Here is a 15,436-nt window from a genome sequence, read left to right as displayed (position 1 = left end):
ACATTTGAAAGAAAAGTCCTCCATGTGATGTCACTGATAACCACACCTCTGACAACACAGATGCTGAAATGTTTTTCTCAAACATTCAGCTTCAAGAGCTTCATTTTGTGCTTGAATACAGACAGTATGCTATTTTACACATATTCTTAATGTGTAAAGCTTAAAAGATATTAAGTCTGATGATTTTCTACATTTGTCTTTTTATTAAGAAGTCAAATAAAAAGACTAAACCCAGCTACAGACTGATCCATATTTTAAGAAGTCTGTCTTTAAGTCTTTAAAGTTGATATTTGTATGAAGAAGAGTGTGACTGTTGTCTAAAGCAGCGGTCTCCAACCTTTTTTGCGTCACGGACCAGTTTATGCCCGACAATATTTTCACGGACCGGCCTTTAAGGTGTCGCGGATAAATACAACAAAATAAAACTAGTACCGGTACCGAAAAAAAGAAGATTTATTCATAATACACGTGAAAAGACCCAGGAAAACCGAGTTAACGATAAAAACGATAACAAAATAACACTGAAAACCGATAAAAACCCTGAAAACTATACATTTCACACCTGAGCCTCAACTCTCGCAGCCTGGTACCAAACGACTCACGGACCGGTACCGGTCCGAGGCCCGGGGGTTGGGGACCGCTGGTCTAAAGACTACAAGTTATAGCTCACCCCATAATCAAATATATTAACTTGTGTAGTGCCTGCAGTGCTTTTTATTTATCTAGGCCATTTCTCTGTGAGCTCCTCAGATCTCAAGATACCAGCCCTTGTGCGTGATGCTTACCTGTTATCTCCAAGGTAAATTGGCCATAGGTATGAGGGTGAATGATTGTTTTTTCTCTGTGTCAACCTTATGACAGACTGGCACCTTATTCAGTTGCCCTATGACAGCTGGGATACGCTCTAACCCCCCACGACCTTGATTTGGATAAGTGGCAGATGGATGAATGGATAGAAGTTCTAAAAAATGCTGAAAAGCCCAACGATCATATGACACCGTATGAGCAAGCATTTAGTGACAGTGGAGAGTAAGAACTCCTTTTTAACAAGAAGAGGCCTCAAGCAGAACCAGGCTCAGAGAGGGGCAGCCATTGGCAGTTGGCATTTGTTTGTGCACAGCTTGTTTAAGGCACTGGCGGGATTTCAGTCAGGTGGAGGTCTGGACTTTGACTGGGCCACTGCAACACTTTTATGCCTTTTTGGTCATTCTGTTGCATGACCTGATTTTGGCCAACCGTTAGCTGATGGCAGATGGCTTCACATTCGACTTTAGACTTCATGATCGATTCAATCACTGCCACCACTGGTGCTTATGGATTTGATTAGCAGGATCTGGCAGCTACTTTCCCTCTTAAGTCCTACATAAGCAGTATTTTCACATGACTGTAGATAAAACTGCTTATAACAAGACTTCTGGACATATTTTGGGAACTGGGTCATGATTGAGGGAAATTTAAGCTGAGTGCCATCTAGTCTCATTATATGCAAGCGAGGGCAGACACCTTTAAAATCTTAAAAAATGGCAAATCACCATAACAACTTAGATGAATAATTGGCACTACGGACAAGAGGAAAATATGTAAATGTGATTTTGGGGTCAGTCATCCCTTTAATAATTTACAAGTCAGCTTGTGTGAGATATGTCCACACACAGAAACACACTGTCTTTTTGATCAGTCCAACATTCCCTGTGTGGCTGATATAAAATAGCAAATGCAATGTTTCTCCTGTTTTAGTAACATTTGCTAAAAATGTAATTTCCCAGCTGCTGTTGAGTATTTAAAAAACAACAACAACAACAACAACAACAACGCAATATTAATGGACTCTTGTCTGTCTAAATAAAAGAGAGACACACTTAAAGAAATATAGATATGAAGGACAGTGAAAGATGTTCAGTAACATGATGTGATGAACAAAAATACATTACACTAATATTCTCCCTAAACTTTAATATGTCAGCTGTTGAAAGAGTAAAAATTAAATCCTAATTGTCACGAACTGTCTGCGTTGCGTTTCTCAGTGTGATTCTGCCTGTTGTGGTTTGTGGATAACAAAAGCGTCCTCTTACCCAGGCTCGAGCGGGTACTGGAGCGCTCAATGATAGTGTGTTTGCTCGGGTTGTTGAGGACTGAACGTTTGGCCAGAGAGATGTCTGCTGTCACCCGTGTGATGGATATCCTGAAACAGAGAGCCAGCACATTACTGGGTCAGTAAAAAGAAACCTATTAAATTTAGAGTCTATCATGGCTGCAAGGGTGTGTCCAGAGGGGGGAGGGGCATGGAGTGACACAGAAATATGATTGGCCTTCCTTTGTACCGCCAACTAGACTAGCGTACTGTTCATCTTTCAATCCTCAATATCAGTGGATGAAGGCATAAATAGGACATCTAAAGTAACTACAAACACTTACTCATATACAGTTTTATTGTACTTTTATTTTATTTAAGCAATTATGTTACAGTGCTTTCCACTTCTAATGCAAATACTGATCTCTGTAATCCATCTCAGGCTATAACATTTAAGGGATATACACCTTAATGAATCAATATTATGATCCAGTAATGTCATGTACACTGATGGGCCACTTTATTAGGTACAACTGTTCAACTGCTCACTAATCGAAGTATCTAATCGGAGTGTTTTAGGCATGCAGACGGTCAGGATGACATACTGAGGTTCAAACTAAGCATCAGAATGGCGATGAAAGGTGATTTAGGTGTTTTGAACGTGGCATGATTGTTGATGCCATACAGGAATCAGCTATCAAACTGCTAATCTACAGGATCTGCTGGGATTTCCCCACACAACCATCTCTCGGGGTTACAGAGAATGGTCCAAAAAAGAAGAAATATCCAGTATATAATATAATATAATATAATATAATATAATATAATATAATATAATATAATATAATATATCCAGTTGTCTTGGTACAAATGCCTCGCTGATGTCAGAGGTCAGAGGAGAATGACAAGACTACTTCAAGCTGTAACCTGAGGTAAGTAAAGGCAACAGTAATTCAAATAACCCCTTGTTAAAATCAATGCTTGCAGAAAAGTATCTCTGAATCACAACATGTTGAACATTGTAGCAGAAGGGTTACAGCAGCAGAAGACCACACCGGGTGCCACTCTTGCCAGCTAAGAACTAGAAACTGAGGCTATAACTGGACAACAGAATGTTGGGGGGGAAAAGTTGCGTGGTCTTACTGAATTTCAATTTATGCTGTGAAATTTGGATGGTAGGGTCAGAATTTGATGTAAAAAACCCCCCCACAAAACAAATAAAGCACAAATACAAACAAACAGCCTTCACAGTCATCAGATCTCTGCCCAATAGGGCATCTTTGGGGTGTGCTGGAACTGGTTTCATGTTAATCTGGACCAAAATCTCTGAGCAATATTTCCAGCACATTGTTAAATAAATGCCACGAAGACTTGAGGAAGTTATCGGGTGCAAACTGGTTAAAGGGCTGGACAAGATGTACCTAATGAAGTGGCTGGAGTGTATATGATTATGGATAATCATTAAAAAACAAAAATCCTGGATGGGTGTAAGCCTCCATTCTTACCTGCCCTCAAACTTGTGTTTCAGGAAGTCAAAAAGTGCTTTCTGCATCATGTCCGTCACCTAGTAAAACATCAGACATCAGAAACAAGTAATATTTAATAGTAAAATCCAATGAAAGTAGAAATTACAAGCCGAGAATGCGCTGCTTCTCCTTACTTCATAGCCTTTGAGTGAAGGTCCGACTAGGACGATGGGCCTCATGGAGGGAACCACGTCGTAAGGGGGGACATGCTCCATCTGAGCATGGACAACACAGCACGTGAGTTGGTGTCACGTTATACACTCAGCACATTTCCAAAGACCTTAGAAGACCTGCAGTCACAGGGTTATACTCACACACAAATCAACATTAACTTGACACAAAACAGCCCCACCCACTCCCCATAAACCCTCCTTCTCTTCTGTGAGCAGTCAGATTGATGGATGGAGAGTTCCAGAAATTTGGAGTCCATTTGCATTATTGAGTGTCTATGAATGTTCAGGGTCAGGGATCAATTTCTCACCGAAAGCCTTGGCTTCTACTTCTCAGTCTGCAGTCTCACATAATTAAAGTGCCCGTAATTAACCCAGATGCCAGGTTGTCAGGAGAAATCTCACGACTGCGTCACAGCTCTTAAGACAAACGTCATCCTTTGCAGCTCTTTCTTTTCCTTCTGCACTGTCACATAATTACTGCAAGGTATTGTTTGCAGTACGAGTAGTATTTTATGGTTAAAAAAAATCAACTTTCTTATATTTAAAAAAAACTAAAACTAAAAAATCAGTGTAGCATTTATAATCAAATTTCCACCTGCATTGTTGAACTTTAGGCTCATTAGTAAATTATCAACTGATCCATTAGTTTCTGTCCTCTGTTAGTGAGAAATGGATGGAAGGAGTCACATGTCCGATATACTCTGACAATGAAACTGGACTTTTTTTTTTTAACCTTTTCTACATTTGTACTCCAAGCACGCCCCCGCCCCTGTGCACGCTGTACAGCACTTCAGGCAAGAGAAAGTGCTGGAGTGTCCCGCTTCTACATTACATTACATAAAGCAGAACAACGGAAGCTCATTTCACCCAATTTGTATTCACAGAAGCTAAAAATAAATAATATAAAAGCTTCCAAATGGCTCTTGTCTATAAAGGGGCAGCGCTGGAGCCCTGAACATCACAACACTACTCATTCGTTCGGGAAAAACAGGAGCGCAGGGAACAATTTAGCACGGGGAGGAATGACACGCGGTTTATTGTTCTTCTCCAATCACACGTTATACAGTTCCAGCGTGTAGATATTTGGTTTCACAGTTTCATGTTTATACAACAGAAAAAAATCGAATTTATATCCAATACTTTTCAAAAATGATGCAAAGGATGACTGCGAATTTCCATCAGGTATCACACAGAAAACTCGTGTGAGCTCTCGTAGACGAAAGATTAAACTGGAAAGCTGAAATCAAATTACCCGACTTACCCATCCTTTAATGTTAGATATGCAGTTTTCCTTATATTATATTGCAATAATAAGTAATAATATTATTATGACACTGATTCAGCTCCAGAATTGGATGGGAATGGAAGAATTGATGGGTATTAACCCCGGCTTCATTTTTACTTCATTTTTAACTACTGTAACAAAGAAATTTCACAGCTTTGGCGTAAATAAAATATATCTTATTTATATTCAATGATCTTACATGTGCTTCTGCATATCCATCATGTCTGCTAATCCAGTTTAAGAGCCATGGAAGGACTGGAGCTTATCCCAGCTGTCAGAGGGTGAAAGGTGGCGTATAAACTGGATAGCTTTCCCAGTCTATTGTGGGAGCCGAGCCATATTTGTTTAGGTTTCAAACATAAATTGAAAGAAAGAACTTAAAGTATTTTAGTCAGCCAGGGAGAAAATGAATCCCATTTGCATTATTTTCATGTCACAATCTCAGTTTTTTTTGTTGTTGATATCATTCAATTTCGGCTCGTGTCCTTTCTTCTTGTGATTATAGTAATAGTAGTAGTGTAGCTTGAGGATTCCCTCACTTGCTTTCTCCTGTCTGTATATCAGTACCTGTTACCTGTTTTCCCCAGTTGTCATTTCCTCTTTTACTTTAAAGGTGGTTCTTCTTCCAGTTTTACTTCCCTTTTCTTTTCATAACTCATACTTTAAAGAAAAGCAAGCTTATGGTCTTTAGGAAATAAATCTTATTTTCTTATGACATTTACTAAAGACTTAGCCAGTATAACCACTTTTCTCAATTTTACAATTTTACTCCTTGAGTAAAGTCAAATTCCCTTCAAATCACTTCATCGCTTTAGCTGTGGGTTTAACACTCTGCTATTGTAAATATGAAACATTTTAGCATCCTATAGTACAAAATGAAAACTTTTACACAAAATGTTTCACTTTGGCACTTTTGTTGATCGTCATGGTATGATGATGCATTTGCTATGAATTCTGGGACAGCTTATCTTCTTTCCTTGTCCAATATATCTGCTGCTAAAGGGGGTAATAAAGTAAGTACTGAACTACCTTTTCTTAGTATACAGAGAAGATGAACAGATGTTATTACGGCTGTTATGTAGATACTTCGCTCAGTTAATAACCTTGAAACTGACTATATGGCTGCAACCACAGTTGCCTCTTTCCCTTTGTCCTCACTGAAGATGTCTGATTATACTCTCATCATGTTTTCTCTCCTGTTTGTTTCCCCTAGCTGTTTAGCTAAACTCCTCATTTTTGTGTTTTACTCTTGTGAATATAGTGTTTCTGCCCCCCCCACTAGGTTAATAACAATAAGCTATAAAAATGTCTTTTCTCTTCAGTGAGTGGGATGTTTGATTAAACCTTTCAGGCTTCTTTTCTCTTGTGCTCTGTAGTTATTTCATTTATTATTGTGCAATTTCCATTTTTTAATTGAAATGACTGGGAGTTACAAATGTCCTAAAGTGGGCTAAAAGTGCATAATGAATAAAAAAATTGATAATAATATGTCGTGAAATGAATTTTAAACGTTATGAGATATTGCTGTGATAAGTATTGCTGTGCGAATGGTGTTGCTTGTATTTCTTACTCCTACCGCAACAGCCTTCAGCCTTTACGTGTGATTGAAATTGTGCTGAAAAGCATAAAAACTGCTGATTGTGGGCCACTGTGACTCAAATCAGCCATCACAAATGAAAATGAAAGCATGTCAGGACGCATTATAGCCACATGCTGACTAACAGGGTCTGGGACGGCTCTGCACCTGCATCTGCACACTAACAGCTGTGATACACGCTCTGAGGAAATGACAGAAGTGTCACCACAATTTACAAATGATCCAGTGAATATTTTTGCGCTAACGAGCATCAGAAGTGATACACAGAATAAAAAGAGGAGACAACAAACAGAAGACGAGGAGACGGAGGAAAAAAGACGAAATGCTAGAGGTTAGTCTTGAAGACAAGCCACACTCACCGACTTCTGTTTCTGTTTAGCCGGGCCACCTACAGTATCAATCCACACAAAAGCCAGAGGAGACAAAAAAAAGCACAAAACACAAGAGCACATTTAGTTATTGACAGGTTTGGATTAGAGGGGTGGGGGAATTGGGAGAGGAGCTGTTTGTTGATTAAAGCAGAGTTTACACTGACTGCCTCCTCTGTGAATTCATTTTCAAACAGATTCAGACTGATATCCAGCAGCAGCTATTTCAGAGAGGATCAGTTAGCTCAACGCCTCTCCCAGCTCAACAAGCACAGAAACGCACATCCAAACATATCACTGTAACCGTGGGAGCCTGAGGGGCCAAACAGTGTTAGATTTTGGATCTATAGCAGCAGCAGGGACGGATCAGTTATGAGAGGTTAGTGAGAGATGTAGAGTGGAAGAAGGAGAGCTTAAACCTGGATATCTTGGAGGAAAGGGGGGCAAATGCAGGACGGAGGAGGAGAGAGATCACCTTGCCCTCTAATGTTACCTTCTTAAAGAAGGGCAGTCGGTGGATGTTGGCCTGGGGGGATGTTACGCTGCCTGACATGCTCTTGGAAGAGCGAGGGTCACCCTGGGACTCAGGGGCCTCCTCAGCCTCCAGGTCGAGGGGGTCAACGTCAAAGGCCACTGTGGACATGTCTACGTGAGCTGATGATGGGAAGGGTGGACGTTGGAGAGACGGAACAAAAGAACAGGAGAAAGAGGAGAAAGCGAGATGAGGTGGAGTGAAAAAGGATGAGAGCAGAGAGAATAGCAGAAGGGAGAAAAGGCAAGAGGGGGAAGAATAAAGTGTGAGATGCATCCAGAGAGAGGCAAGAGATGGCACAGAGACTGGAAAAAAGTGACACAGAGTATGATTTAAACTGGAAACGACACTTACAAGAGTCTTAAAAAGAACACACCACAATTTTATGAGGCAGAGCACAGAAAGTGAATTTGGTGCGACGAGAAAGAAACAAAACCTGAAGTAAAGATGTGAACGAACCGTTGAGAAGGATGGCTGCAGCGGGAACTGGAAAAAGGTACAGGTAGGAAAGAAGGAATCAAGCAAAGAGGGAAGTTTAGGGTGGAGACAGGGTGTGTGTTGCTATAGGGATGAGGGAGGGTGAATGGGGCCTTGCAGGTGTCTTGTTTTAAAGGTATATCATGGAAGGGTTGAGTAATTGTAACAAAATTGTACAAAAGTAGCAAATTTGTAGCTCATTAAAATGTGTGTGTATATCTAACTCTCTCTCTAGTATATCTCGAATCTATGTCAAATTCTGACTTTGAGTCAGAACAACAACTTAGGATGTACAAGGTGTGTTAGAGAGATGATTTTTCTGTTACACAGATATGCAAAGCCTTTTAAAGTCAATCAAGAGATGTTTATGTTTACCCATTTCCTCCACCGTCTCTCCTTCTCTCTGTCAGCCAGACGTACTTAACAAGTTTAATGAGTGAAGTTCATTTTCGGCTCTATTTCAGTCCCGTCTTGTGTGCTAATGACAGACCTCCTAAGACCTTTCTCGCTTCACACAGCAACCCACTGAGACACGCTGTGATTCATCATCATGCCTGACTAACTAGCCAATTAAAATTTTCATCTAAATATCAGGCGCCCGTCTCATCTTGCTATCTCTCTCGCTCTCTCTCACCCTTTCAGGTGCCCACACAAACGCACACACACAGACAGGCACTATGTTTCCACGTGACAGGGCGACCTTGTGACCTCACCTGTTCCAGGTGGAGTAGGCCTGCGGGTTCCCGTGGCAACGTCAAGACTAGAACTTCCTCCAGATTTACTGAAATACAGAAAAACGGGCACAAATCATAGCTTGGAGAACGATACATGATTCCTTTTGATTTCATTTTTATTTTCTACCTTAAACAAAGAAGAAGACACAAATTGTTACATATGATGATGCGAATGTAAACATTAAAAAACAAAGAGAACACGTGGAAAACTGCTTAAATTACCTGCTGACTGTGCAGAAATTCATATTCAACTAATATGTATACTAAAATCTGTTTCCTCTACTGCATGTGTAAATACAGAGACTATAGAGACTTTTGTACATACTATACTATAGATGCACTGAGTAACAGAGTGACTCACAGCAGTGCTTTTGTCTATTTCAGTATGTTTTACATTGCCGCTGAGTGCTGTGTGACTCATGTGTGACCTGTTTTAAAGAGTGGGTTCTTGTTTGTGCTGCTGATAACGCAGACACAGAGAGCTCGCTCTTCATTGTTACCTGGAGCTGAGTCGGTTTTGCCTCATCCTCTGCTCCTGCAGCAGACGGGTGTTCTCCAGTTTGACCGGGCTGGGAATGAAGCCCACCTCACAGCCCTCTTTCACCAGACGCCCGATCCACCAGTCATTGTTGTACTTCTGTATTCAGAACAGACAGGCATCAGAGGGCAATGCAGCATTTTATACAAATATATTTTACCATTTGACCCTTGTTTTCTGCCATGGATATATTAAACATGAGAATCCACCATTGTACAAACATGGCTATAGTTTCAAACCTTCTTAATGCCGGGGGAGGACTATCAGAAGAAATGGCTTAAGGAGAGAGCAGCCTTAAAAGGAGAGAAGTTAAAGTGTCTCATCTCAAACAGAAGAGGGCCGGCACCAAGGTCCAATATAAGCTAAATAAGGCTTAATTTAAACTGTGAATCATCACTTCTCCAGTAGAGCACAAGAGCATTTCTGCAGCCAGAAATTTTTCCCAAATAGGGCTGCATTAAAACTTTCATCATTTAAAACTTTTTTAATATGATTATTAAGGTTTTATATGAAACTTTAGACTAAATATAAAGTGTAAAACAAGCTAAATGACAGCCCAAACTTGGTAAAAACACACAATTCTGTATCTTGAGTCACTCAAAGTATTAAACAGTATTAAACAAATCAGAGCACTACTTTTATTTAGCAAATATTTTCCCATTTTTTTCCCAAATTTGGATCACCTATTTCTCACTGCACTGCAGCTTGTATTGCAGCTAACTCCCACTCATGGCCTGGCTAGGCTTTACAAAAGAAGGAGGCAGTGCAATAAGTTGTAGCATGATCCCTCATTGGTTTCCCACCCACCACCACTGACAGTTTTTGGATGGGGCCAATATGCTGCTGGCATTCTTTTCCCAATACCATCCAAAATCCAAAATATCCTCACTCGAACTCAAAAGCATTAACTTTAGTTAACGTTGGTGCTCTAAGCCACAGAAATTACTCTCAGTGTGAAAAATGTACTGAAATGACTCTATAATAAGAGAATGAAATAAGTTCAAACCTCTTTAATGTGCAAGAAGTCTTTGGCTTCAAAGGAGATGGCCATGCCCTGCACAGGAACATCATCATTGGGGCCTGGGTTGTAACCAACATTTGTACGCACAGCAAATGCCACTGGTTTGGTCTGGAGCCAAGATGGGAGAAAAGGTATTAGTATGCACAGAGCAGCTCACTAAATCGCACTTTAGAGGTGCCTGATACAGCTGAAGAGATTTAACTGTGTCCAAACACTTAATCACGTGACAGTTACTCAATAAGGATGAGCACACAGCATAAGAGATGGATGTGAAAGGCTTGATCTCTGACCTTTGCTTTCTCGAGTGTGGCGAGAGCCTGCCTGTCGGCCTCCTTCCTCAGAGCCTCAGGGTCCTCCTCCAGGGACACGTCCGAGTCCGACGGTCGGCTGGTGTAGGAGTCTGCAGAGCCCTGAAATGCACAAAGAATTCATATAACGAAAGCAGAGTTAGACCAAATAAGCATGAGGTTTGCAGTCTAACTGATGAATTGCATGCCCATCAGTCCACTCGTGTTGCACCTTAAATCCAGGTATGTGTCTTTCAGCTGCTCCTCAATATGAGGAGTAAAGGTTGCAGCCTGTTTTTTTAATATCCTGAGATTATAATATCAAGACCACCTTGTGAAGTGCAACCTAAATAAACACAAAGAGAACCCCGCCCATCACACTGCATGAAGCTGACTCTGTGTTATTTGAGGTTGGAAGGATGCATAACGTTTTCATTTGCCGACACTTCCACCGCAGCATCGAGAGCGGCCGGGGTGTTAAATCGTATTTTTTGCACAGGCACAATAGATTCAGCATGTGTGGGTGTGTCAAGTACAGACAGAAAGATGTGGAGAGGGGAAAAAAATGGCTCGAGGACTGTTTATAATATCAGCGAGGATATAAATTTCTCATGAAGTGGCTACAGTTTCTAACACATCCACCACTCATGCACTGTAACTCGACCCTGCTGACCCTCTTTCAGACACCCATGCCACAATCAAAAACCCGAGCCTCCTCCGAGCCTGCAGAGTCGACCCGCTGTACTGCTCAGCATGTCCAGCGCAGGGAGGGAGGCAGCCTGAACTTCTGAAGTGTTCGAGTGTTCAATTTATATAACAATCCCACTTGTTCTCTTGTTGCTGTTTTCGTTTTTGAGCTGACAGGCTGCCTGATGCTTTGTGGGAGGTACTGACAAAAATGTGGACAAATGAATGTTCCAGGCAGAAAAAATGAGTCACTAGGTGTGGGTTTTTAAAATAGAGGTGAGAATGAACAAAGATGACATACAGCATATGCAATGATGATGAAAAATTCCCTGCACATGTGTACTCAGACAAACAGTGAGTATAACAGATATCTTTGGACTGTGCCCGGCTATTGTTAGGAATTTCTTTCGGTATTGATGCCAATATTAGAGTTAAAGTATGTCAACAAAATTTTTTTTTTATAAATCCACAGATTGGAGAACGTGAGTATACTAGCAGTGCTTTTCACTGTGTAACTACACTCAGTGCATTACTGGTCAAATCTTACTGTTGGCGCTGCTGTTGCTTTCTGTTTTCCTTAAAGCTTAGCAACCAACAACAACACAGGACATGTGATTTATCCTACTTTTGCAAAGTTAATGGTAAGAAAACATTAGAAGTAACTGTGTGATTTTATTCAACTATCTAGTTTAATCCAACCATCACATAGGCCTAAGTTTGTATTCTCAGTGATTATGAAAAACTGTTAATGGAAATAGACCCATTAACAGCTTTACTTCAGGCTCCTGATAGCTACTGTTACATCTGTTCCATCCTGTTACTTCTTTTCCAAAACTGACACAAGACGAATCAGGACTATATATTGTCTAAATAAGAAAGAATGATTTTCATGTAATCAATCACTTCTGTTTCTTTTAAAATATAACTATAGATATATAAATATATATCCTAATAATAAATATCGATTTTTCCTTTCCTATACTGCAGGAGTTCACCTGCAGGCTTTTCCCACACTTTTATAATAACTGTTCCAGTGTTTCTCCAGTGGGTCTAATAGATGCAGCACACCTAGTAGTTCTTTGGAGTACAGCAGGTGGGACGTTACATTATTTTTTAATTTTTAATATCTAGTAAAAAAAACAACATTTCCCTAAAATAATTAAGCTGTAATTAGTTCAATTAAAGTAAACCTTTATTTCAAAGGCTCATACGATTTCTGATGCCAATCAGTGAATTGTCAGTATGTAAGTTTTATGATCATAATAATAATACAATTTATTTATAGGTGCCTTTAAAAACACCCAAGGACACTCTAATATAAATGAACATAAAACAAGTTAAAATTAGACAGCGCAAATGATCTGATTCCTCTTATTAACTACAGAACATTAATGAATGAGTCTAAAACTCACATATTTGCTTGGGGCCTCTTATTTTGCAATGACTGTAGAAAGTGTGATGACTTCGCCCGCCTCTGCAACTGAGACTCACCAATTACAGACTCACCAATGCTAATATTAATACAGTTACACTGCCATCTTAGCAGCACTGCACAATGAGAAATCACAATTATTTTGCTCTTGTCACTAGGCACATACACACATTTGTTAGGTACAATTGGTAATTACCAGATTGGACTCCCTTTAGCCTTCACAACTGCCTTATTCTTTATGGCATAGATTCAACAAGGTGCCAGAAACATTCCATAAGATTTTAGATTATATGATGCTCAGTTGGTCATAAGGGTTGGCCCCTTTTTGTGCAAAGAAAATTACATTACACATTAAAAAAACAGCCTGTTCAACTGACACAAGGCAGGATGGATCCAAACGCTCATTGGGTTTACATCAAATTCTTACCCTACAATCCAAACGCAATAACAGAATTCAGCACTCATCAGACCAGACAATGCTTCTCCAATCTTCTGTTGTCCAATTTTGTTCTTAGCTGACAGGAGTGGCTTGCAGCGCAGTCCTCTGCTAAGGTTGCCCATCTACTTCAAGTTTTGATATGTTGTGCATTCAGATACGGTGTTCTGTGTAACTTTGTTGTATAGAGAGGTTACAGTGAAGCTCTGCAGGTAACAAGGCAGATATCAAAGATAGTTTCTCTTTTTTGAACCATCCTTTGTAAACTCCAGAGATCCAAATCCAATCCAATTTTATTTATAAAGCACTTTAAAATATCCAGCACAGGACCAAAGTGACCAAAGAGATGGTTTATGGGAAAATCCCAGTGGATGAGCAGTTTCTGAATTACCCAGGCACCAACAACACCAACAACCACACCACATTTAAAGTCACTTAAATCACCTTTCGTCCCTACTCTGATGCTCAGTTTGAACTACTTGATAAGTAGTTGAACACATGCACCCAATAAAGGGGCCAGTGAGTGTTTTTAAAAGGGATTACATTAAAGATTGAATGAGGAAAATATCAAAGCAGATTATCTTATCACAAGAAAGCAGGCAGGTTTGGTTTCGTGTTGTTTTTTAGAAAATGGAAAGAAGACGAAGGTAGATGTTTGATTTCATATTAGAAATGAGCAGAGAAACATGACATAACCACCTCTGGTACAAAATGCAAACACTTTCTTTGTGCAGTAAATTTAGACTACATTTTCCTGGAAAATATCATCCCTGGTGGTTTACTGAATTTGCATGGTAAAAGCGAGAGTTACGGGAACCAATCAAAATGCAGGCGGGGTTATTGTTGTACAGTTCTGCAGTCACTGCAATGTGCAATCAACATTTACTTTATAATGACAAGTTAGAGCAAAAAAACCTTCGATTACAGGTTAAAAAGAAAAGTTAACATAGCAGCACCAGTGGAGCCAAGACTACTGCTCTCAGAAACACAAACTGTATGCTCCTAAACCTTTAATTTGTCTGTTCAACAGGAATAAACAACTCATATAAATTGTAACATATCTACTCAGAGAAAGAAGCTGCTCATATGTGAAGCATCATGTGGTGGTTGAATGTTTGCACGTCCATTTACGCATAGTTAATGCTCCTCTATGCCTTTGATTAGCATTCACGTGTCTCTGTATGATCTGAAATGAAACTACACATACTAATGTTGATTCTAGCTCTGCCACCTGTCATACCGAGGCCCTCTGTGACTTGGCAACAGCACACTAAATGTAGTTCCTCCCTGTTTCCAAGGCAATGGCCAGTGACTCCTTGTGTCCTCGGGCATTTACAAGCCATCCACACTTCCTGTTTCATTTACTCGAACACTCAAAGCGGTGCGCCCACATCCCACTCAAGTAGGAAGAATGATCCTGTGAGTGGTACGCCGCATCTAATGAGGATAGCCGCCTGTACTTAGTGACTCTGAGTCATTTTCTACACCATAGAAGTGCATCCCAATGTGAAGCCCTGCCTAAGAGAAGGTTAACAGACACTGGAAGGGAACCCAGGGGGATGTTTTTAGAGAATAAGAGCCGAAATGACGTTGGAAACTACCTGTGAATAACACGCTCAGTACAACAGGTCGGTGATGCAGCAAAATATAGAGGGAGTGGGAGGGACAAGAGATCACTATGAAGTTGTGCTTGAATAACTTGATTCATGTCACACACAGCCAGGAATAAATGTGAAGGACACAAAAGTCAATATTTTATCCCAAAAAAAGTGGAAACGAGGAAAAGAAAAAATAGAAACCACTTGATAACCTTTCTACACCTTTCTCCCATCAATTCCATCAAAATGTGTGGACAGACTGAGCAAACAAATGAACTAATTTCCTCCACAGTCCCCTCCCTCCCTCCCCTCCTCCTCCTTGTCTCCCTCTCTGAAGTCAATGAGTTGTGTCTCTAATTTAGCTGCTTGCTTCACTTCACATACAGCTCCTGTTCAAAATAGCTACAGGCCACCTGATGGCAGAGCTGCTTTCCTATTGGCCGGGCACTAGTAGAGACCCCAGCAGTGTCATAGTAACCATGGCTGCAGCTTATTACTGGCAGCCACAAAGCGCTGTATTGCAAAGGAGATACAGAAAGAAGATATGGGAATCAATAGTAAATGAAATGCCCTGATGTGAAATAAGAGGCAGGGAAATTGTATAAAAGCATTTCAACAGGTGATCAATGTGGTATTTTCTCACACTGGGAGACCGCAGTCTAGTCAATAGGCCT

At 40.3% G+C, this 15,436-nt stretch overlaps 1 protein-coding gene across 5 annotated transcripts in view; it reads right to left on the bottom strand.

Moving 5' to 3' along the window:
* Positions 1-15,436, bottom strand: part of cacnb1 (calcium channel, voltage-dependent, beta 1 subunit) — a 40,405-nt gene that overhangs the window by 7,981 nt on the left and 16,988 nt on the right. For 3 of the 5 annotated variants that reach the window (XM_085454797.1, XM_085454796.1, XM_085454799.1), the window contains 8 exons: positions 10,613-10,732; positions 10,308-10,430; positions 9,264-9,400; positions 8,743-8,810; positions 7,514-7,674; positions 3,732-3,812; positions 3,577-3,635; positions 2,073-2,182 (listed from right to left, as the gene is read on the bottom strand). In XM_085454797.1, the coding sequence (XP_085310923.1) occupies positions 2,073-2,182; positions 3,577-3,635; positions 3,732-3,812; positions 7,514-7,674; positions 8,743-8,810; positions 9,264-9,400; positions 10,308-10,430; positions 10,613-10,732 (859 nt within the window). Of the gene's footprint in view, positions 1-2,072; positions 2,183-3,576; positions 3,636-3,731; positions 3,813-7,011; positions 7,041-7,513; positions 7,675-8,742; positions 8,811-9,263; positions 9,401-10,307; positions 10,431-10,612; positions 10,733-15,436 lie in introns of all 5 variants that reach the window. The other 2 variants (XM_085454798.1, XM_085454800.1) reach the window with 1 other exon arrangement.

Source organism: Copadichromis virginalis, linkage group LG4, assembly GCF_057382275.1.
Source record: "Copadichromis virginalis isolate Kocher_CV1m ecotype Utaka linkage group LG4, C_Virginalis_male_GT1.1, whole genome shotgun sequence".
Lineage (NCBI taxonomy): Eukaryota > Metazoa > Chordata > Actinopteri > Cichliformes > Cichlidae > Copadichromis > Copadichromis virginalis.
The sequence above is the reverse complement of the archived record's forward strand: the minus strand, read 5'-3'. Positions and strand labels throughout refer to the sequence as shown.